This window comes from Strigops habroptila, chromosome 12, assembly GCF_004027225.2.
Source record: "Strigops habroptila isolate Jane chromosome 12, bStrHab1.2.pri, whole genome shotgun sequence".
Taxonomy (NCBI): domain Eukaryota; kingdom Metazoa; phylum Chordata; class Aves; order Psittaciformes; family Psittacidae; genus Strigops; species Strigops habroptila.
Genome location: NC_044288.2, coordinates 14246886 through 14268683, shown reverse-complemented (window position 1 = coordinate 14268683; position 21798 = coordinate 14246886). Strand labels below are relative to the sequence as shown.

Sequence of the window (21798 nt, the reverse complement as noted above, 5' to 3'; positions counted from 1 at the left end):
AATAATGCTCATACATTAATAACCATGAATGACAAAGCAAAAGCACGTTTGTCTTGTAGTCTGTGTGTCAGAGAACAGAACACAGAGTATTTGGCAAATTAAAAAATTACCAATACAGCAGGAAAAATACAGACATTTGACTTGTAGTAACAAACTCTGGCATGTCAGAAGCACATTTTACAAACTCACGTTTTTCTCTTCTAAACCTCTTTGCCATCGGTTCCCAATGCTCTTGTTTACTTCATTGGCAAGAAATGCAACTATCACAATAAGTTCGTGACATCTGCCAGAAAGGTCAATAAATCTATTAAATCCTGAAGCACAAAGCCAGGACTATTCCCAGCTGTACTGATACCACAACCAAACCATCTCATGGACAATATTGTTCTCAGCTGACACACTCACTTTAGCCGGATGGTATCAGGGAGAGAGTAGTACTGATAGCTGAAGGTACTCTGCTTTTAGATCTTGAGCCTCGGCTTCCACCATTCAGCAAGGTAAACTGTGTTCCACTGGCGGCATCAATGCATACGTTAGCTTGTGGGAAACAGGTAACAGCAGTCCTTGTGACATTTATGAATAGATGCTACAGTGAGACCATGAGTGTGGCATCTCTTTACTAATATCACTGCAATTAAAACTACATAGAACAGGAATGTGTTTCAGATTATCCACTTCTGTTTTTAAATTGCAGCAGCATCACCTTCCAATTTTCTCAAAGTGAAGAAGTTTCCACCTTTATCAATGTCCCTATGTAGAAACATCTGCTTTGTCAATACCACCCAAAATGCATGCTCAAACAGCAGAAACTATGATTACCAATAATAGACATCACATATGAGCACTAACAGAGGGTATTTGAATCACATTTCTAATTAACTTCTATAGAGAAGCAGCTGTAAAGCATTAAAATGCTGATTTGCACTGCAGCTGGCAGATATCTACATTTTTGACTCCTAGCAGACGAGGTCATGCACTTCAAGGTGAGGAGAATAAAATTAAAGCTGTTTTCCCAAGAAATTCCGCTAAAAGCACAGGGTTTCTTAGTAGCAAGCAATGCAGCCAGATTTATTTAATGAGCTGCAATGGAAACTCTGCTCCTCAATTCTTTATTTAAACTTTAGTTTGCTGGTCATCCTTCACTACACAATAATTAGCTGAGAAAGAGATCATAGTAAACCAGACCTTTTAAAGCCACCTCATCTCCTTTCTAGAAGGATCTTTAGCCATAGCAACTCAGAGTAATAAATACAAGATGATGAAAAGTAAACTGGTTAATTTAAGGCTGTCACCAAAAAGCTGAAGCAAACAACTACAATGAGCCCTCAGGTCCCTTAAAACACTAGAGAATGTATTTTTAATACCCTTCAGCCAGTGCCTAATGAACAATGCAGGTTTTAGATATTCCTTTATGAAGGGTATACACAAGTACAGAAATTGTGTTTAGAGACATTAGAAATGAATACTTAGAAAAGGAAAACTTAAAAGTGACTCCTGTCCACATTTCACTACGGATTCAAAGCAAGTTCTGTCACTAACAATTGTTTGAAGTATTCCATGCCCACAAGACACTGCCAGAAATGGAGAATAACACATTACTCTCTGTTCATAAATAAAAATTGGACATCTGCATCAGGTTTTATTTAATTGCTCCACTCCCTTTGGTGCTCACTAGAGAACAGAGTATTGGTGAGCTCACAAATTCCCTCCTACAGCAGCAGGTACAGCTCTGCTGCACTACTGGGCTCACACTGGAGTGTGGGTAACAAACATCACATCTAGGCTATGGGTGACAACCCCTTAAATGACTCTGAAGCCTGTGTCACCTTGTAATATTTGTGCCACTACCCGAATCAGTGATATTCACCAAAGCCAAGTCACTTTCTACATGGAAAAGTGACATTGGTACTGGCATCCATCAGAAGCATTTTAATAGTGAAATTCTTTGAACTTGACTGCAAGGGCCTGAGAACTGCTCACTGGGACTTCATGGTGTTAAAGCACCAGACAAACGACCAGGTCCACAAACTGAGCATCATCAAAAGCCTTTAATCAAAAGATTTAATGAGATACTGATATCAAAATGAATGTTTCATGACACAGAATTTCATTCTAATGGAATTAAAGAGTATATTTGTTTTCTCAGACTTCCAAGTCTCTCCACCTAGAACCAACACTTACACAAGGGGAGATCTTGCTGACAGCTAATCCAAAGCTGTTATGATAGTCAAATCAGACCTGAGATGGTCTGCAATGAGTTCTAACAGCAAGGGAAAAAGCTATTCTGTGACTTAGTTTACAAAAATAATCTTTTTATCAGTTGTTTGAGACAACAGTGACCACAGCTTCTACAACAGACCTTGAAAACAACATTAAAGAAAAGGTTGTGGAAAAGCAGCGTTGCCTAAAAAAGCTTTTTCTTTTTTTAATATGTTAAGGTAAAAAGCTTTAGAAGAATCATATTAAAAATTCTGTAAGAAGGACTGTCACCACTTTGTTCTAAGCACAGTCACTCCATATATTCAGAGATGTACTAATAACCAGATGTACTTCAGCGCATTTGAGAGAAAACCCCCTACTTTTACAATGCATGTGCCTAAAGATGAAAAGATAATCTCTTTAGCTGCAGAAATCCTTTACTGTTCCATTTAAAGATCAAAAAGAATTCAAGTATTAAACCTTTTTCTATTTCAGACACTAAGAGCATGATTTCTTTCAATTAAGGTCTGGCAGATGTGGTTAATGGAACCGAGTTGTATTTGCTACATACCTGATGCTGCACCAAACGACACATTAATCACCCCTTGCCTTCTCCATTTAGTACGCTACTTAGTGACTTCTGCCCTTCAGACCAAATTATGCTGCATGTGGTTCAGCCAAGTAGCCTTACCCACATTTGTTTTTCCATTCAGATTATCCCAGAATTACTAGTGCTGCAATATAAAGAGAGATTTAAAAAGTCATTGGGGATTTATCTTAAAAGAGGAAAAGCGGGATTTGGCTGTGGCGCTCTCTGACACTCAGTGAATGGCTTGGGCTCAGGCTCCCCTGCCAGTGAATGTTCAAACAAGCTACAGGGTGGTGTGGAGACAGCACAATAGCGCAAAGCAAAGGACTGGCCCTATGTGAGGGCAGAGGGCAAATGATAGGGAAAACGCTGGTCAAAACCAAGGGCTGAGATGACACTGCTTGGGGAAAACACTCCTCGGACTCCTTTATTAAAAGGCCTAAAAGCCTCTTGCTGCCTTTCAAAGATGAGCAGTGGCCATGTGCCAGAGTCTGAGCTCATAATGCTCTGCTGTCTCCCAAACATCAAAGAACTGCTTTAATTTTATCACACAAAGTCCTGCTGAAAACACAAAGCTAAGAAAAAAAGTCAGTAAAGGTGGGGAAAGAATAAGAAAGATTTTAAAATGGCTGAAAAATGGGACAAATAAATATTTTCAGGAGTCCTAAATAAGTATAATTTTCAGGAATTAAGGCTCAAGGAAATGGTCTTCTTGGAAGAAAGATGAAGCTGAAAACCAGAACGTCCCTAACAGCCCCCCCATGGGAAAATGAGATCCCATAACCTTTATTGTAACGAAATTTTCTCCTTAAAGTCAACTATAGCCAAGTTTGCGATGTCTCTAACACCCTAAAAAACAGAAGGTTGGCTTTGAAAATATCATTATTATATTGGGTTAAATGTATTCAAGTACTTCAGCTGAAACTGTTCCTGCCTCCCAGTCACAGATGAAGATTTTGACTGGTTACCATAGGAAGGATGGTAAATCCTCACGTATTACCATTGTACAGACACACAATGCTGTAAGGCAGACGGCCCAGCTGGGTTCGCACTTTCAGAGCAATCCTCATGTTTGGAGAATGCAGTGTTTTCAGTGCTGCCACATTCAAGTTTATTACTATAACAACATAGCACTTTGCATGTAACACATGCTTTAGAGATGACTGACGCTGCAGTATTCATCAGCTGGAGACAACAGTTATTCTAAACCATGGTCATTTAAACAAAAGCAGTCTTAAAAATGGGTAAGAACAGGCTGTCGGTCAATATGCAAATAACTGAATGCTGAAACATGACTTTTATATGAAATATAAGCACAACCACTGATTTCTGCCAAGCTAAGCCATAAGATAACCCCAAAGTACTTCTGAACCACCTGTGTGGTGTGTACATTCTCCTTTCTGCACACAGCTAGCCCAGCTATGTGGCAAGATGTTTCTTTTAAATTACATTCAGCAGCTAAGTGACAGCCTTCCAGCACACATGAAGTTTACAATGTCTTGAATAATTTAGTATATTTGATTGCTGCAAGGATGAAAAGGGAAAAATCCCTGTCATGCTTTACACTAAAGGGAGGGCTGAGAAATACATGTCTGTCTGCTCCAGATAAATGTACAAATCCAAACAATTAGTTTAAGTTTTAGAGGTATTAGTACTCTCTAGACAGTTATGCCTTTTGGTGACTTGACAAGGGAACTATGGCATTGGGGCATGCGGGATGCTCGTGCAGCCCATCTTATTAGGTCTACTATTCCAATACATTTAGATTTCCTCACTCTTCAGTTTTTCTTACCTATAAAAGGCACCTTGACTTTCATCACTGCCTCTCATAACATACTTACAAAGTGATGAAATCTGAGCTAGATAAGCAGTCAGTGAGCTAGATAGAAAACTGGCTCAGCTCTAAGGGTTGTAATCAGCAGCATCAAGCTGAGCTGGAGGCCTGGGCTGTCACTGTGCACCCCAGGGGCCAGTATCAGGGCTAATACCATTGCATACCTTCATTCGAGACCTGGATGATAGGACTGAGCACATCCTCAGCCGGTTTGCAGATGATACAAGCCTGGAGGCATGGCTGATGTGCTACGCAGAGGGACTTGGACAGGCAGGAGAAATGGGCTAGAAGGAGCTCATGAAATTCAACAAAGGGAAATACAAATTCCTGTACCTGAGGAGGAGCAACCCCGTGCACCCGTACTGACTGGGGACCCAGGAGCTTTGCAGAAGTGTTCTTGGGCACAATCAGATGTACAGGAAATACTGCTTCAACATGTCCTTTTGTTTAAGCTAAGTCACTAAGTGACTGAACAACAGAACAAGTTCTCCAAAGACATTACGGGGTCTCCATCCTTGGAGATTTTCAAAACCTGAGTGAATATAATGGAGAAATCTGCTGTAGCTGAGCAGAGGGGCTGGGTTAGATGATCTCTAGACATCCTTTCCAACCTCAAGTATTTGTGATGCTGTACGTGTCCCAGTCCAGCCTCCACCTGAAAGAGATCTCTTCTCCAAAACAGACACTAGAGAGGAGAGTTTGACTTCTGCCACTCACCCAGTAGCAGTATATACTTGATGTTCCACTGCTTTACGGACCTGCCAAATATGTATCAGGTGAAAAGCAAAGAACATTTAGACAAGCACCCTGTAAAGAGAAAGTGTGCCATCCTCTACCCTCTGTTCCTTCAGCTTAAGGATGTTCATCTGTCTAACAAGAGACAGAGGACAGCTTCATGTTTGTTCATGCAAACACAAAGACAGCTTATACAACAGAGGTGTCCACAAGCTATAAGAATTAGATGGAGACCAACAATCCATTTCGTACAAGACAGACTAGAGGACAGCTTGGTTTCTCAAAACCACAGCTGGATTCAGACTGTAGGTCTACGGACTGAAGCAGCCCCTGAAAAATCAGAAACTGCTTTGTCTGTTGCCTGCTATCAGTAATAAAATGCCTTCAGAGTCGGTACAAAAACCTGCAGTGTTACAAACTGACCTGCATTTCAACTTCACTTCCCCTCCTCCCATTTCTATGATATAATAGAACCCACTTACCACTCTGCTGCATGGTAATTAAATAATCAAAAAGCAAACAAATTTCACATCTGACAGTCCCCAGAAGAAAACCGATACACATGAAAAACACATTTCAGTTTACTTAAAGCCATTCTGGTAACAGCAAGCTCAGAGGGATATAATTAGTACTCTGCAAGCCAGCATATGAAAAGGCTTAATTTAACTGAGATCGGAACTAAAGAATAGCTATAGAAATTAAAAGTGAAGCCATAAATCCACATGGGATGCCATAGCTAAGCATCTTTTATGATCAGGAATTCTAAAGTCATACTTCACATGTATTGAATTCTGATTTCTTCTTATCCAGACGGGTAGGTGTTATTCTGACCACCCCAAAACAGCCAAAGTTAGTCCCTGGAGGTCAGTCTGTGAGTCTTCAGCAGTTCCCAGCAGCATGCAGGAAGAGGCAGACAACGCCAGGCAGGTTCATTCTTATTCTCCAGCAACCATCTGCTGAATTGGTGCCTCCTTCTTCAATACAACCTATATTCTTCTGTACATTAAGTCCCTACAGTTGTTTTCAAATGCTTATGGTCAGGAGAACAAAGTTCTTCTATCACAGACATCCCAACTAAGTTTGTGGGGAAAAAAGAATAAGCTATTATAGCAATCTTATATTGCTATGTTGGTAATACTATCAGAGAAAGTAGAAAACAGCCCCACAATATTTACTCTGTTGTGACCAATGGCACATGCTGGAAAGCAACTTCTTTTAAGAAACTTTTAACCCAACCTAACAAGGGAATCCTCACAAAGAAACAGGTGTCAGCAAACACAGCTGCTGGAGGTGACAACATGGTGTGCACCTCAAAGCAAACTGATGCCCCACTGTACTGCATTAGCCTGACCCAGAGCACTGTGGTCAGTGTGGAATCCAACACTAAATTTGTTTGAAGGCTGGATTTTGATCATTTGCATTATACTACAGGCATGCAGAAAAGAATTCCAGAGGGTGAGTTGTTCCAGCACAATTTGATTTTTCGAATACAAAGCAAAGGAAGCATTTCAAAAACCCAGCTCTCAAAGCTTTTGCTGCTGGCTGCTAAGATTTGCTGTCATCAGGACAGCCTTTTTCGGTTGAAAAATGTTTATTGCTAAAGGTCACACAATTGTTTCTCTCAAACAAATTAAGAAATAAATGGCTGTTGACACTTCCAGATGATGATTCATCTATCCAAGAGCTCCAATAATGCAAAGCAACCCAGCTGCCTCTCAGGTATGCAGCAGACAATATACATCTTCTTCACTCTCCTATCACTTTGTTAGCCAACTCCTCTACCTTCTTTGTTGTCACACCCAGAATTCCTTACTCTCAAGCTTAAAAACAGATGAAAAACGTATGAAAGTAACATCTGTCGAAACACAACGGTGTATGCAGCAGCCAGGTTTCCATACTTGCTCTATTATTAGCAAAATCCTCTTTATGTGAAGCAAAGATTCTCCATGTACGACATACACATATGAAAGAGGCTGATGGATTGGCACTAACATCTCCACCTACAGAGACCAGGGCAGAATAAGAGCACAACACTAACAGAACCTGAAGGGCAGCTCAGCAAAGCCCAGTACATTTAACCCCAGCACCGGCCAGTATAAGAGAAATGCTAGCAAGAGGAATATAGTCTCCTTGCCAGGGAAAGACAGGTTCTTGAAGAGTTATTAAAGTGCTGGAGGTCTGGCCTTTAAGACAGAGGTTTAGACAACCCTCAAGTGAAAGGCCATCATGAGATACAGCAGAGTGTATCTGGTACTTTATCTTGTCAGGGTAACCTCTCGATAAAAGAATTAATAACAGATTTTTATTGAGCGATTATCCTTTTCATCTTTTGCTCTCCACTGGAGTTTATGACGACTATTTACTGATCTCTTTGGGGAAGAAGCTGACATTTACTGTTCATACTATGCCTCTCTGATTGCAAATGTGGCCTCTACTCTGTCTACGTCTAACAGTGATTCTATAATTTTAGAAGATAGATGCTGTAACAGATCTGTGGGTCTAGTATTTGAAACAGAAGCAAAGCATTGCACCTTGCAGACAATGTCTCCTCATTCTTTCTACTGCTTGCCAGTTCTGTGGCACAGCAGTGTCAATCATCAGCTTGGACACAGGGTTTTTATCCCCTACCCAATTTAATCGTGAGAAACAACCACAGCAGTCCAAATCCAAGAACGTGCCCTTTTCAAACATATAATATGCAAATTAAAAGTTTTCCTGGAGCCTCTGCTCCTTCATGCAGCTCAGTTTGATGAATTAAATTATTAGTTCTCAAGTATTGGACTGAAGTGTTGGGGTTTGGCTTTTATTTTTTAAATATATACAATGGATAAATTAAACCCACAAATACATAACCAGCAGCCTTTCAAGTCAAGATCATATGTTTAGAACTTAACAACCTCCTGAATCACAGAATCAACCAGGTTGGAAAAGACTTTCAAGATCATCAAGTCCAACCATTACCCCAGGACTGCCAAGACCACCACTAAAAGACTAAGGATCTACTTAAATCTCAGGAGGGATGTGGAAGCCAACCCCAGCATGGTTAAGGAAGAACGCTGACTACTGGAAGAGGAACAGCAGCCAGCAGGAAACTCTACATTGCGGATACAGAACTGACAGCAGTGAAGTAAAGATGTTCATCCTAACCAGTAATTGCCTCAACAAGCACAGATCAACTGAGCTAGCAGGAACACACTGGTTTAAAACAAAAAATGTCATTAGCACTCTCTTTGCCCGTGTGTCATTCTCTTCCCTTGACAATTTAGCTCACTGTCCAACACCAGTAGTCTTTTATAACCATCTATAAATAGATGCTGCACACAAATTAATCTCAGCTACTTCCTGCAACCTTCAGATGAAAGATGGATGACTGATGGAGAAGAGCTTGCATCTTATCAGAGGCAGGTGGAACAGAGCAAGAGCTAGCTGGATGAACAGCGTGTGTACAAACTGATGAGGAGAAGGGGTGGGGAGCCAGGAGTGCTCTCTTTTGCTTGGTCAGAAGGGCACGTTTAGAGAACAAGGAAAATAGATCCACAGGAAACCAGATTTCATTACTTCCACTTCCCTCAAAAGAAACCTGCTTGTACAATTCAGCTGTGGTTGCAGCATGAGCTTGTCTAATTTGCTTCTAGACTTAATAGCAATAAAGAAACCTTGTTAGGAGGGTGTTTGGATTTTTTTTTTGCTTTCCCTCCCCAACTTAGTCTGAAAATCCTCTAAAGAAATGCTTATTTCATATAACATAGATTTGTGCAAACCAGCATGCCTTGCTTGCAAACTAATTAGAGATGCACTTTAGAACAAATACTATAGCTGTTGCATGGTGCTTATTTGGAAGTCAGTATAGGTCGGAACACTGACAACCCACAAGCTTGTTTCCGAGCTCGTTTTGGGAGCCTCCTACATGTCAGATTTTTGGAGGTGTATCCTTTAGCATCTGCTTAGAGACGCTTTTTCCCCCAGTTGAGTAGTGTCAGTGGCATGACTCAAACTCTGCAGCTCATAAAGCTAAATAGCCTAATTTTAAAGGAGAAACTAGAGTTGCTGATTCAATCATAACCCCTTAAAATCACTGTACCCTCCTCAGCACAGATCACCAGCTACTTCAGAGGACTTCCATGTGATCTTTCTAGCTACACAGTGTCTACACGATCAAGGCATTCATTCCTCCTCCACTTGATTGCCTTTTTCACCATAGCAAGAGCACAAACCACAAGACAATGTCTAGCTTAATTATATCACATAGCATTTAAATGTTTGAGAGAAAAAATCCCTTGCCTTTCTGCTGCAGAACAAGTAAATTCAGAAACTACATCTACACACTGCTACTGCAATTACAAGTGGTTGTTCCATTTGTGGTGATGTGTTATGACACTGGCTACACGTCTTTGCACATAGCACTTAAACCAAATCCAAAGTGACTACTGGCAATGCAGTACAAAATAAGGAGTGTAGCTGCAAGGAAGTGAGAGCAGTCAAAGCTTTGGATGTTACAGATTTACTTTTCAGGACCACAAAATTCAGGAGAAAAGTAATCCAAATCATAGGCAGTCAAGGTGGAAACCTTTTATTATCAAGGCTTCTTTCACCATTTTCTCTGTCTGGGAAAAAAAAATAAATGCAGAATGTGAGGAGTGAGCTGTTCCCCACTTTGTTTTTTAATCCGAACTTCAAATGTTTAATCCTGGGGTTAAATGTTAAGGGCTATACAGGCCCTTAGCAGAATACTAAAACCAGCTTCCCTGTTTATTCACATTGTCCAAAACACAGAATAGCCTATGCCATCAGCAGCTAAATCAGCATAAACTGAACATGGAACATGAGTTTCACCTGAGCTCTGCTGTTGGCAAGTAAAAAACTTCAAGTCATTATACACATATTTGCAAGGTAATTGATCCCTTAGGTAGGAAAGCATAGGTAGGTTAGCACAGTGAAGTTACATACAGATGATCATACCTCTGTCACTGAAGTCATCCACCAGCACTATCTCTGCTATCAGCTCAGGCGGGGAGCGGTTTAGGACGCTGTGCACTGTTCGGAGGAGGGAAGACCATCCTTCATTGTGGAATGGTATTATCACACTGGTGTTTGGGAGCTTCTCCAGGTACAGCTTATTCTTGCAGCTGGACATAGACAGAGGAAGTCAAAAGGTGGTGCCAAAAAACCACTTCCATGTGAATTACCATTGAGTAACTTAGCGCATTCTTTACTCCTCAAATTGAGGCAAAGTGCTTGAAAAAAACCCATCAACTTTCAAGCCATATCAAGCCAGTAGTGACCTGATGTAGTCTACCAGGAAAGAAAATACAGAATTCCATATGGAGCGGGGACTGTTAATGGCCCCATTGACACTTAGCAACACAAAGTTAGACTGATCTATTAGGTGCTGAAGCTGATTTTAAAAGAAAACTCCAGTTATAACCTAAGATACAGAAGTCTCTCAAATATGTGTTTCACTGTCCTTATACCTCAAAGATCACTAGCAAAAGGTATTTCTACAAAATTGTTTCAGAAGTTGAATGCATCTCTTCCAGGCATTATCAGGACATTGGTTAAGTTCATTTAGTTCACAAAATGTGCAGGAAGCAAGGATTTTGTGTGACAGCACCTTCCCTAAGCACTCCCAGAAGTTCAAGACATTGTTCATAATACACTGAAGAGATAGGATAATTGCATGCTAAGAACTGCTTAATAAAGAAACCCCCCTTCCCTCAGTAATAGATCTACCTCCAACCTCTACTAAAGGCTTCCTTTGTCACACTGGACAATTATCCAGTTCAGTTTTCCTAAACAATCAATCTCGTCTTCCCATTTTTCAGCATGTCTTGTCTAACATATGGGATCAGTTCTACAGACAGAAGTGGAGAAGGCTGGGCTTTGGACACAAAGCATCACAGAACTTAGATAAAGCTGGAGAGTTGTCTGCAGAGACCCCATATGGACCCTTTGAATTTGGGGGTCCCTTGCCTTATGGGGGTGTTTTCAAGGCAGCTTCATGAAGAAAACTCAAACTGCAGCAGGAAGTGCAGCGTTTATTTCCCTGCAGGCGTGGCACGAAGTGGAGTTTGAACCTTGTTAAACCGGTAACATCTAAGGCCATACAGCAAACATACTGCTCTCCCCGCCCTGCCCCAACACTGGACCTCTTTCATAGCCTGCAGTAACACTGATTTGCAGTCTCTCTCCTGATAAGCACCCAGCAAGGCTTTCACTACGTGCACAGCGGTAGTGAAATCACAGCATAGCACAGCATGCACGCAGCGATTCCCTCCCTGCTCCCTGGAAGGGCAGGTGGGAAGGAAATAGGCTCTGGCAGTGCAGCTTTTCCCAGGTACTTTTCCCAGGGAATGGGGAAGGATGCACCTATGTTACACAAGCTCAATAAATCTGTGGTTACAGGAAGTTACTCTGGTGCCTGTGTGAAAGGACAGTAGCTTATTCTGGGTCTAATGAATTGCCTTGGGGTGCTGCCAAGAGCTTGCAGGCTATGGCTGCAATGCACAGATGCAAGATGCAAAATAAAGCTGCATGGACTGCTTTCATCCAGCCCTTGGCATTGCAATCTTTGCCTTCTTCCAAGAGAGCTACTACCTATAGTTCTGTTCCAATATGAAACAAGAGCCCTCAAATATCCTCTAACTTTTCTTAAACTGGAATTCTCATTTTCTGACTAACTTTAACAAGGGGGAAACTTCAGCTATGAAGTTTACCCATTAAGCATGAAGAGAAATTGTTTCCCTCCAGCTACCACATCTACAATTGCTTTACAAGACCTGCAAAATTAGTATTTAATATTAAAAAACCCCGAAGCACTTAAAAAAAATGTTAGCAGATGTGACTGTTGAAACAAACATCATATGTGTGCACCAGGTAGATCCAGTACATGCCCTCCCCCAGGCTCGATTCCCATGATTAGCAGAAAGCAGAAGTGACACTATTTGGCATATAAAGCTCCACACAAACCATCTATGAGGTGAGGAAACACATTGGCTGCTTTTTTGTTCTTCCCCATCCAGGCCAGCTGTTGGGGAGAATCCCAGCTGTGGTCCCAAAGCTTAGGACAGGACAGATGCTGCATTTTTCCCTGGATCACCTTCTCCTTATACTCCCTGCTGTCTGCAGGCACATCTCCAAAACATAAAGTCTATTATCTCTTACTGTACATAAAAGGTTAGGTAAAGCAAGTGCTCTAAAATACAGCTCCCTTCCTTCTAGAATGCTCCTTATGGACTTTGTCTCAGCCTAACTTCATTATAAATTGCCCCCATCAACCTCCCAAATAACACAAACCACACTATTTCAAGTATGTCTTTTTAATGGGCCGGGGGAATGCACAACAGACCTTTTCAGTCATGAATTCCTTCACTGCGCATCTCCATTACACGTAGCCCTACTCCCTGCCCAGCTAATCCCAGCATCCATTGTACACACGCTGTTTATCCTCTCCTTGAGACCTCCACAATTATAACTCACTACACTGGGGGAAAAGATGTGTCAAGCAACGAGCAAACCAGCTGCAGCAGCATCATTAATCACAGCTTAAGTCATTGGTGCCCCAGACACTTTACTTATTAATTTTAACTGGGGACTAGAGTCAGAAGTTTCACATTCTAAAAGAGTTTAAATAGCAGAATTAGCAACAAGGAGTCAGCAACTTTGTGAAACAAAGGGGAATATGTTCGAGGTAATATATTACATCCTCAGATGAGGAAATACTGGCATCATCTGATGTTTAAATTCTCAGGGCCCATGGCAGTCCCTGTAAATGGAGGCCAGGTATAATTTAGCTTAGCAAACTCAAACTGTATTTCCTAGAGCTTGAGCATGGGCTGATCAACAAGAATTTTCAGTTACCTGATTTATCTCTATGTTTAAATATTTCAGCTGCATGCCTAAAATATTTATGGAGCTATACTCACTACTCTGGTTTATGAGTATATATTGAGAAAGGGTGTCAAGCCAGTGTATTTGATTAGTTTGCTGTGACAGCTGAAGAGGTAATCTCTCAAATGTGCAGCTAATAAATTATAAAACCTGACTTCTGGAAATTATATCTCATGAATAAAGGAGATGTTGAATTCAGATTCACTAAATCGTGATAAAAGGGGCTTTACAAAAAACAAACTTCCATTCAAATGTCTAACAATGCTTTCAGATTAACAACTGCACAAACAGTATTTAAAAGCCTCTCAGCTTTGTATGAACAAAGGTTAAGTCCCAACTGAAGCACTTTTGATAATGACAAACTACTTCTGGCTTGCGCAAAATCCAGTTTGACACCATCTGAAGGGATGATGTCCCAAAATAGATGAACTCAAAAGGCAGCATTCAACTGGAACTAGTTTCTACTTGTAAACCCTGATATGGTTTTTATGAGGAAGATGTCTAAGAAACTGACCCACAAATCAGAAGGATTTCTGATAAAACTCTTCATACATAATTGAGTAGAGCTACTCAAATCTTGAGTCTCCTTTATTTCCTGTTGCAACTACTATACACTGCCCTTTATCAAGCAGACAGCAGGACCCAGCTGTGAAAGGACTATATTTGATGAACAAAGGTACAAGAGTTCATCATATACAAAAGAGCACACTTCTGCAGATGTGGCAATGTAGGTCTTGTAAACTTTCACTCATAGAAATATGAACTATATACTCACTTTGGATGTCTGATGTCTGGAAGGGAACGATTCAGAGAAATTTTATCACTCACAAAGATATTAAAGCCATTTTCCCTGTATGCCTGGTCCACTTGCTCTGCATCAGTCATTGGGTAAGGTTTTCCCTGTTCTCCATTTCCTATAGACAGAAAGGAAACAGGCATCATCACTACTAATTGGTGCTTAACTGGCCAGAAATTAATCCATATATCAGAAGAAAAGCAGTCATAGCCCTTTGAGAATTCCTCAATTAGTTTTGAGCTCTCTGTCATACTTAGCACTGGGGCAACCGTGCCAACCTAACCATTTTGTTTGATAAGCAGTTTTGCTACAAACCACTCAGCTGTGCAAACCATGGAAGTTAAAAGACTTCCCTCTAACATCAGAAACAGATGAAGGGGTTATGGCAACACTGTGGAGGATCTATAGAATGTTTTTTGCTTCGCTGCAGAAAGAATGCTTATGGTTTAAATACCTCATCACTATTGCTTTCTTCAGCACAGATGGATATGTATATTTAACAACCTGAGCTCCTGCACAGGGGAGGTAAAGGGCTTGCAGACACGCCAGTGTAATGCTGTGACGTTCAAAATGGTCCTTTTATGCAACGTGAGACAAAACCCAGAACTACGGAATAAAACTTGCATGAGTGTTATAATTTAGAACATTTTTCTTACTCCTTTTCTTCCTTTCTGGATCTCCCATATTTGGGAGAGGTGCAGGCACACAGTTTTGGTAGGTTTTTAAAAAATCACACTGCACCTATCCTAAAAATACCAAAATGTTACCAAGGTATTTTCACCTCAAAATGGTTATTGTGGAGTTTAGGGAAAAGGCTTTAACTGGGATTAACACACAATAACTGTTGCAACATGTCAAGAACATCATGACCCTGAACTTGAATATGCTGTTCTGCACTCAACCTACCAAATAAAACCAAACTAAATTACAGTGTGTATTAGAACATTCTTACAGTAGTCTTACCTACACGCTCAGAGTCCCTCCTTATAGCTTCTTTGTTATGCCAGTCCTTTTTCCTTTGTCCATCACCAAAGTAAGGGTCTTTCTTCTGCCTCACATATGATACCTTTTAAACAAAAGATTGGATATATTAAATATACAACATGCAAAACCTTTCCTTAACAGCATCCCCTTCTTGTAAGAGGAGATTAAACATCTTCCTTAGGGTAAAATCATCACAAAGAAGTAGTTTTTAGCCTGAAAGGAGTGAGGGAGGAAGCAAGTTTTGCTTGCCTCAGAACAGTACTTTACTATAGCTTTTAAGTGATATTTTTTTCAGGGCACCATCATGTATGCAGACCAGTATGCTTAATCAGTGAATCTATTAAAACCTCCCATTTTCATTTTGGAAACATCCAATACATCTTACATCCTATTTAATTAACAAAAAAGCTGTAATGGGAGACCTACTGCTGGAATCATTATTAATGAGCACACTACTATACCTGAATAAAATCAAAATAAGATTTAGAAGGTCATTTGTTACGACTCTTGCTGCTCAACTTAAAAGCAAATTCTACACAAGGCATGAGCCTCCACTGAACACCATTAAAGGTCCTCTTTTCAGGATGTTGTTCCTGGAATTCAAAAGGAATGGGTGCTTTGGAAGCACGTTAGCAAATGAAAGATGGAGTAAATTCAGGATCAAAGATACTAGTGTGGAAAGAAAACCATGACACATTTAAAACACAGACATCCCCAAAATCCAAAGGCTATATATACATATATACATATAGTAGGTTTTAGAGTCAAGAAGAGAACTCCTTCTCTGAAAATGAGCTTTCAATTATGTTGTAATATGCTGGCAGAATATAAAATCAAGTCATTTGTCGTATCATTACTGCAGATGCAGTTACACAAAGAACTCGGAGGTTTTTCCCTTTTAATTCCTTGTGACCTGCAGAGAGAACTCCACAGGCTAGAACTTCCAGGAAAGAAAAAGCAGCTTCCCTCCTTGGAGGGCAAGAGGTTTAAAGTCTCACTAATGGGTCAATCAAACCAAATAACCACCAAAAAGCAACGGTTGGCATAGTAACCTTCGCAGGGTTATCAGGCATCTCAGCATCTGGGACATAGACGTTATTTGCTTGACTAGTTAAATTACAAACTCTTCATTTTCATGCCTAGATTTGTCTTGGAAAAATAGGAGATTTAGACATTTTACTTGTTATTCCAAGGCACTAAACTAGTTTACCTCACTGCCGTCTGACAGATGAGCTTTGAACCTTGCTATGAAGGTTTTGCAGATTATCGCCAGTGCATCACCCCCCTATTCTACAACAGTCGGCAAGAAGGGAGCCCTGTGTTTGAGCTTACAAAACCATCACTGAAGACAGGTTTCAGCTAAGATGTCAAAGTGAACAAGAGTTGCAGAACACAGGTACATGTTCTGCTCTGTCTGCTCCGTTATGGGTGGTAACCCTTAGCAAGGAACTGCATGAAACCTTGAGCTGTGCTGGTTGCATTACCATATTTAAGGGTAATAAACCAATGGTCTAAAAGTCAGAGAGCTCAATCTGATTAAAATCTGTGTACTATTAGAACGTATCTTTGATTTATAATCTCTTAAGTGAAAAAAAAAACCCCAGTAGATGCTTTCAATCACAGATCATAGCATGATTTAGACTCAGCTTCTTAATGTTTTGCAGATGGCAACATACCTGACAGAAGTCAAGTTTCCTCCATGAAACCAGACACTCAGTTACACATATCAATTAACTAATATCAATACTCCAAAGATTCCCCTTCCTGCTCCCTGCAATTTCATTTCATTTTCACTGAAGGAAAGCTGATGGGCACTCAGGATAGACAAGTAGTCAGTTACATAGAATCACAGAATGGTTATAGCTAGTTCATGATGTGAACAAGTATTTAGGAACTTCCACCGGTGCCACGTGGAGCTAACAAGGATATGCTCTGAAGAATACTTCTGATGCAGGGAGATGGAAGGAAAGGAACAGTTGGGGCAGCATGGGAAGAACAGGACCACACTATGGGATGTGATTAACAGCGGCAAAAACCAGACAACTGCCATAAAGGCTGGTTAGCAGGAAAGGCCGAAGAAAAGCGACCACTTTAAGAGAAATCCCAGTAGAGGTAGATTTAGATGGTGTTCTCCATTTCTGATTATTTACCCCATGACCCCTTAATTTTCTTCATTCTCTGTTCTTTTTATTTTCCACTCTGAAGTTATATGAATCAAAAGCAATAGCTCATTTGTATGTTGTTAATTACTGTCCTTTTAGCATATGAACTCTAGTCTTCTAAATCCTTATTTCTGTTCCAGCACAGAATGGCAGTGTACTTTCCTGAATGTCACTCTGCACCTATATCAGAACATAAAATGAAGATAACCACCTGCAACCCCATGTTTTCAGTTCACCTCTGACTACATGTGTTGAAGGACTTGCATTTGCTGAACTAAAGAGGTTTCATGAGAGGCACTACAAAAGCCTCACCGATTCCCATTACGCAGGAGAAGATAAGCGTAGCTCCAGAGCAGCAGCGCTGTGATGAAAACCATCTCTTTCTGGAAGGGTTCATCTGAATTCACCAGATATAAATATCCAACTAAATTGCTTAACCTGCCTTGTGGTTTTGTAACCATCCCATTAACCACCAATGTTCTTATGTGAATTTCTACTTGCTCATAATACAAAAGTACTTCTAAGCATCATGATGGATATGTGAGGCCAGGAACTAAATGGGAGGGCAAACTGAACACAGTGGACAACAGTACTTAAGGGAAAAACTAAGCATGTTGCTAGTCCTTAGGTCAATCTGAGGTTGGTGTCAGCAACATGATCACACAGCACCTTGAAAAACATACAGGGTATATGCCAAAACCAGCCAGAAACCTGGTGTTTGCTCACTGCAGGAGGTTGTTGCTGCTTTGACATAGTGAGTGCAAGCAGAAGTGGTTTGAGGTGCTTCCTTGGGGTAGGGTGAAACAGGGCACAGTGAGGGCAAGGGACAGGAAAACCCAACTCCAGTATCTACCCATGGCTCCACCTGACCTAACATTCAGATGAATGAATTTATGTGAACTACACCTGACTTCTCATGCCAGCTGATGTAAACAGGTCCGGATGAGAGCTGTGTGACAGGCAGCAGAAGCAGCAACAGCTTGGTTATTTTTGGTGTAAAATAGATCAAACTTTCAGCACCACAAAGCAGGTGCCCTGTGCTACAACAGTCCACACATCGACTGGTCTGGGTACCAGAGTGGTTTCTAGTTTTCCTGACAACGTTCCAACCTCCCCATCATCCCCACTGAATAACCCACGGAGCACACGACCCTTCTATGAGATTTTTGCCTCTGTTTTTCACAAGATCCTGTTTTTCAGACCTGCTCACCAGCCAGTTTCCTCTCCAGGATATATCCCTGCCAGGAAAAGTCCTGGAAAGCTCTCGCAGACCAGAGTATCTCCTTGCCAGGAGAGTTTTGCCAGCTTTGAGCACTAGGCTTGTACACAAGTGTCATACTGGGCACAGGAACAGCTGGCAGGTCTGAAACCTCAGTATTTTAAGTCTCTTTTGTCTCTTGTTTATAGCACTCTGGAGTGAATGAGCACACCAGGAGAATGGTTTACAATGCCACTATCCCTTCTGCCGCTTGCTGCAATTCAACAAATGCAACACCCTTACTGGCAGTTACTCCAGAAATCCCACCCACCACTGAAGAGGAAAGCGTTGTAAGAGTGTCTAGGAACAGATCTAAAAGGAGAAATACACAGTGCGACTGAGCCTTGCAACACCTACTGTGCACATGGTAACCCAGCACCCTGTGCCAAGCCCCCATGAAGTCAGGGGTTAAATCGAACCGAAGACAACTTCTAGCCTTCTCCTGCATGATAGAAATCTCTGCATTTTACAGAGGTCAGCAACACGTATTCAAATGCCCTCAGAGCAAGCATCAACCACACACAAGCAATTTAACCACCGCAGTACTGAAAACAGGCAGTAGCACGCCAACCTCCAGTGCTGTTAGAAAAGAAGAAATCACAGACTGCCACTGTATTATGTACAGAGCCCAGATCAGGCAGGCAGAGAGCAGAAAGTCTAGCAGATAGTTGTATTACTTCTCTCAGCCCCAAATAAATTTACACACAAAACCATCTTTGAACAGGGCTAAGCTAAACCCTGTCAAGGTTATACATGTCAAGAGAAAAACTTCAGTAATTTGACTTTAGTAAAAACTTTAAACCAAGCAAGAGGGGAAACTATGGAGTACATGCATCAGTTATTCAGATCACTCCATACTGTAGTGTTGGACTTTGGAGGCACATGGATGTTACTGCCCTGTACAACTAAAGCCAAACGAGATTCACACAAGATTAACACAACACCAATCTCTATTGAATCAAGATACCTCTCTAAGTGGCTTTTAAAAATCTTGAAGATAGACATAGCTGCAGATGGTCATGACAGATGTGCTGCATTGTGGAGCTTTTTTAGTCTTGGGCAGACAAGCTACATTTGTCAATCCAATTCAGAAATGCTTTGTTACATTTAATTCAACTTGAGCAAATGTTAAGAGGTTAGAGGATTTCTGACTGTATCCCTTGCAAGCAAACATATAACACCTACATTGGTTTTGCAGGTTGCTATTAAAACGCCGTAGCTGAAAAGTCTGCTGTGAGTCACTGACAAGTTCTGTCAACAATGCCTCAATGTTAATTTTAAAGTGACTTTCGGGGCTAGAAAATGAGTATCAGTGTTTCTGCTTCAGTGACCTTGCCAGCACCCACAACTCACATAGCCCCAAAGGGAAAGTGCAGCTGCAGCAGACTGATTAGCATCCTATTTCTTGTAAAGAATCACACTTTCCAGACCAACTTAATTTCAGCAGACTACCAAGAACAGTCAGCGTGAACGATAAAACATTGTCTTCCCCACTCTTGACTGCAATCTTCACGTTCATGTCATCACCATTAGCAGAGCAGCATGCAAAGCTGTGGGCAACACGCCACCATGGGCTCATACGTGTGCTCAAAAGTCTTGCTCGTTGTGAAGATGGGCAGGTTGTTGACATTGATGGTATTTTGGAAGCTTTATTTCCCCCTCCTCTTGCCTTTTTTCCCTCTTTGTAAAAGACGTCTGAGCTCCAGAAATCCAGACACAGCACACAGGGACCAGAATGTTGCTTTTTTTAGTGGTTTCCTTCAGGGATGCTGCATGGGATTTGACTCAATTATGCAAATTACAAAACTTGATGATACCCTTCAACAGACGCTCTAGACTGTGATTTCTAAGCAATCTGCAAAACACAGCAAGTTTCCTAGGACTGACTTTAACTATTAAACATGCATCTCATTTGCAGGGAGCTGCATCTTACATGTAATGCTTTATTTCTTATCAATTTTCAGTTTTATCTTTATTTCTCATTAATTCTAACTGCACAGCAGGATGCAGAACATTGTTGTCCAAAGCTACCAGTGCATCCCCCCTTATCTGCATTTTAACTGTGGAATACAGTGACCATTGTTTGAACATTGCAGTTATCAGTGCTGCATGGTTAGGGTAAATTTGCATTATGGATTTGGATTTCTGTCCCTATGGAACAGGTCAGGAAGGCTATAGCCTTTGCAATGATCTGTTTTGCTCTACCTCAGCTTCACATTTTGCAAGAATCCCTTGGTTGTTGAAAAGGTCAGTGGTAAACAGCAATGCTAAAAGCAGATTTCAAAGCATGAAGGGTTCATTATGATCATCTAGTCAAGCTATGTAAGTGCACAAGCCATTGAATTTTATCCATCAACTCCTACAGCAAGCCCGTAAGTTCTATTTCTGCTCAAGCACATTTTCTTTTCCTTAAAAACGGGAAGTTGTTTACCTCTAAGGAGCGATTACTTCTCCAGCAATATCTTAAACTAATCTCCTACCTGTTTCCATTCTTCATTTTTTTAAAAACTGAAAACGAATTAAAGCAGAAAGGCATATTAAGCAATACATTGAGACGGGTTTAGACAGACTGCTGTAAATAAGCCCCTTCTGTTGTCTACCGTGCTGTTAACACGCTGCCAAAGCAATTGATCAGCGTTCAAACGCCAAATGCACAAAAATGGAATTTTAATTTTTCTGTTTAATCACTATTTAGTGTGCCTGGCTCCTGTCAGAGTAAAAGCAGGTGAATAGAGACATAAGCCACAAGTTTTCTACATACAAGGGGAAAAATATTTGCTGAAGTGCATACACTAATCATAACGCTGCACAGATCTCAAAAGGAGCTGTGATCAGACTCAAGAAGCCCTGATCTCTAGGGACAGTGTTAAAGGGGACATCTGTGCCATCCCAGGTCTCTTCATTTATCCCAGCACCTCAGCAAGTATATTTTGCTTTTATGTCCTACAAGATGATAAAGATGACAAAACAATCCAGAAAAACAACAGGGAAAGGGAGAGCAAATACAAACCATTCCTCTATTAAAGGAAGTTGTAAGCTGAGAGGGACTCAGTGAAGACTCAAGAGTATGCATCTTGGGTACAACCTAGTTGTCACAATCTGTGCCATGGCAAAGCAGAAACAAGAAACATCTATAGGCAGATTCTCTTCAGTCTTCCAAAATCTAGAGTACTCGAGGGGTTTCAGAAGGCAGGAAGCATGGAAGAAGCCAGGTCTGTCAGAAACCAGGAACAATCCTCTCCCTCTCTTTTCAGGAAGAAACCCAGGTTTTAATGATCATGGGACCATCCACACTAAATGTAGGTAACCCTTTCATAAATAAATAGATATCAAGTCTTACTGCACCATGAAGAA

The 21798-nt window shown here is 41.0% G+C and overlaps 1 protein-coding gene across 1 annotated transcript in view; it reads right to left on the bottom strand.

Annotated features, from left to right (window-relative positions):
• Positions 1–21798, bottom strand: part of GALNT10 (polypeptide N-acetylgalactosaminyltransferase 10) — an 83029-nt gene that overhangs the window by 28748 nt on the left and 32483 nt on the right. Inside the window, exons 2-4 of the mRNA XM_030504654.1 lie at positions 15004–15106; positions 14020–14158; positions 10317–10483 (exon numbers count right to left, since the gene is read on the bottom strand). Of these exons, the coding sequence (XP_030360514.1) occupies positions 10317–10483; positions 14020–14158; positions 15004–15106 (409 nt within the window). The remainder of the gene's footprint in view (positions 1–10316; positions 10484–14019; positions 14159–15003; positions 15107–21798) is intronic.